The following is an 880-nucleotide window of genomic DNA, read 5'->3' on the forward strand; positions in this document are numbered from 1 at the left end:
GTGTTAAACTCACAGCACTATAAACACTCTCAGAGCACTGAAGCATCTGATCAATATGCAAACACACTCCACATCATTTACCTGAAGACAGCAGATACACCATTTTTCCATTTTGTTTGTGCAACAGCTTTGCTAGTAAGCACTAGATGCTTATGACTTTTAATGACCAATTTTATTAAGACTTAGATTCTGAAAATGGTTTTGTTTAATTGTAAGAGTTGAGAACAGCTGCGTTTAGCAGTAAATGTGAACTGAAGCTCTTGGGGTTTGAACATGGTCTCTGGAGACGGAGCTGCTCTATTCTGAGACGATCACAATCACTAAAGCTGCCAATGCAAATCTGATTTTCAGCTCAAACTCACAGTTTCACTGTTTGATCGGTTCAACGCTCTGAACTGGATCAGTTTCACTTCTGCTCATGGAGTGCTGAGACAGTTATAGAGTTTGAGTGGTAGTTTTATAATGAACTTAATGGACTGTAATGAGGGATGGAGACTCTTCACTTAGCTGGACAGACTTTGAGATGGTGGAAATGGTGGTAGTTATTACAGTCTGTTCTGAGATTATTAGATCTATTGTCCTGGAGTTTGTGATGGCAAATGTGTCAAAGGTGTCTGATTGCTGGACTGTGATCATGTTTCTTCACTGTTGAGTGAGTGATAGTGTTTGAGCAGCTGCAGCATCAGTTCAGTCACTGTAACTCTGACTGACGGAGGTTTTTGTACGACTCTTTATCACTGTGTGAATATATTTATACTGTTTATGTAGTGGAAACACTGACAGTAATAATGTCCAGCATCTTCAGTCTGGACTCCACTGATGGTCAGAGTGAAATCACTGTTAGATCCACTGCCACTGAATCTAGATGGAGTTCCTGACT

At 40.2% G+C, this 880-nt stretch overlaps 1 gene segment (V, D, J or C); it reads right to left on the reverse strand.

The window, feature by feature from the left end:
- Window positions 1–760: 760 nt before the first annotated feature.
- Window positions 761–880, reverse strand: part of LOC107724554 (Ig kappa chain V region 3381-like) — a 6,578-nt gene continuing 6,458 nt past the window's right edge. Inside the window, 1 exon segment of the V gene segment in view lies at window positions 761–816. Within this exon segment, the coding sequence occupies window positions 761–816 (56 nt within the window).

This window comes from Sinocyclocheilus rhinocerous, unplaced genomic scaffold (genome assembly GCF_001515625.1).
Source record: "Sinocyclocheilus rhinocerous isolate Xijiao unplaced genomic scaffold, SAMN03320098_v1.1 scaffold2350, whole genome shotgun sequence".
NCBI lineage: Eukaryota > Metazoa > Chordata > Actinopteri > Cypriniformes > Cyprinidae > Sinocyclocheilus > Sinocyclocheilus rhinocerous.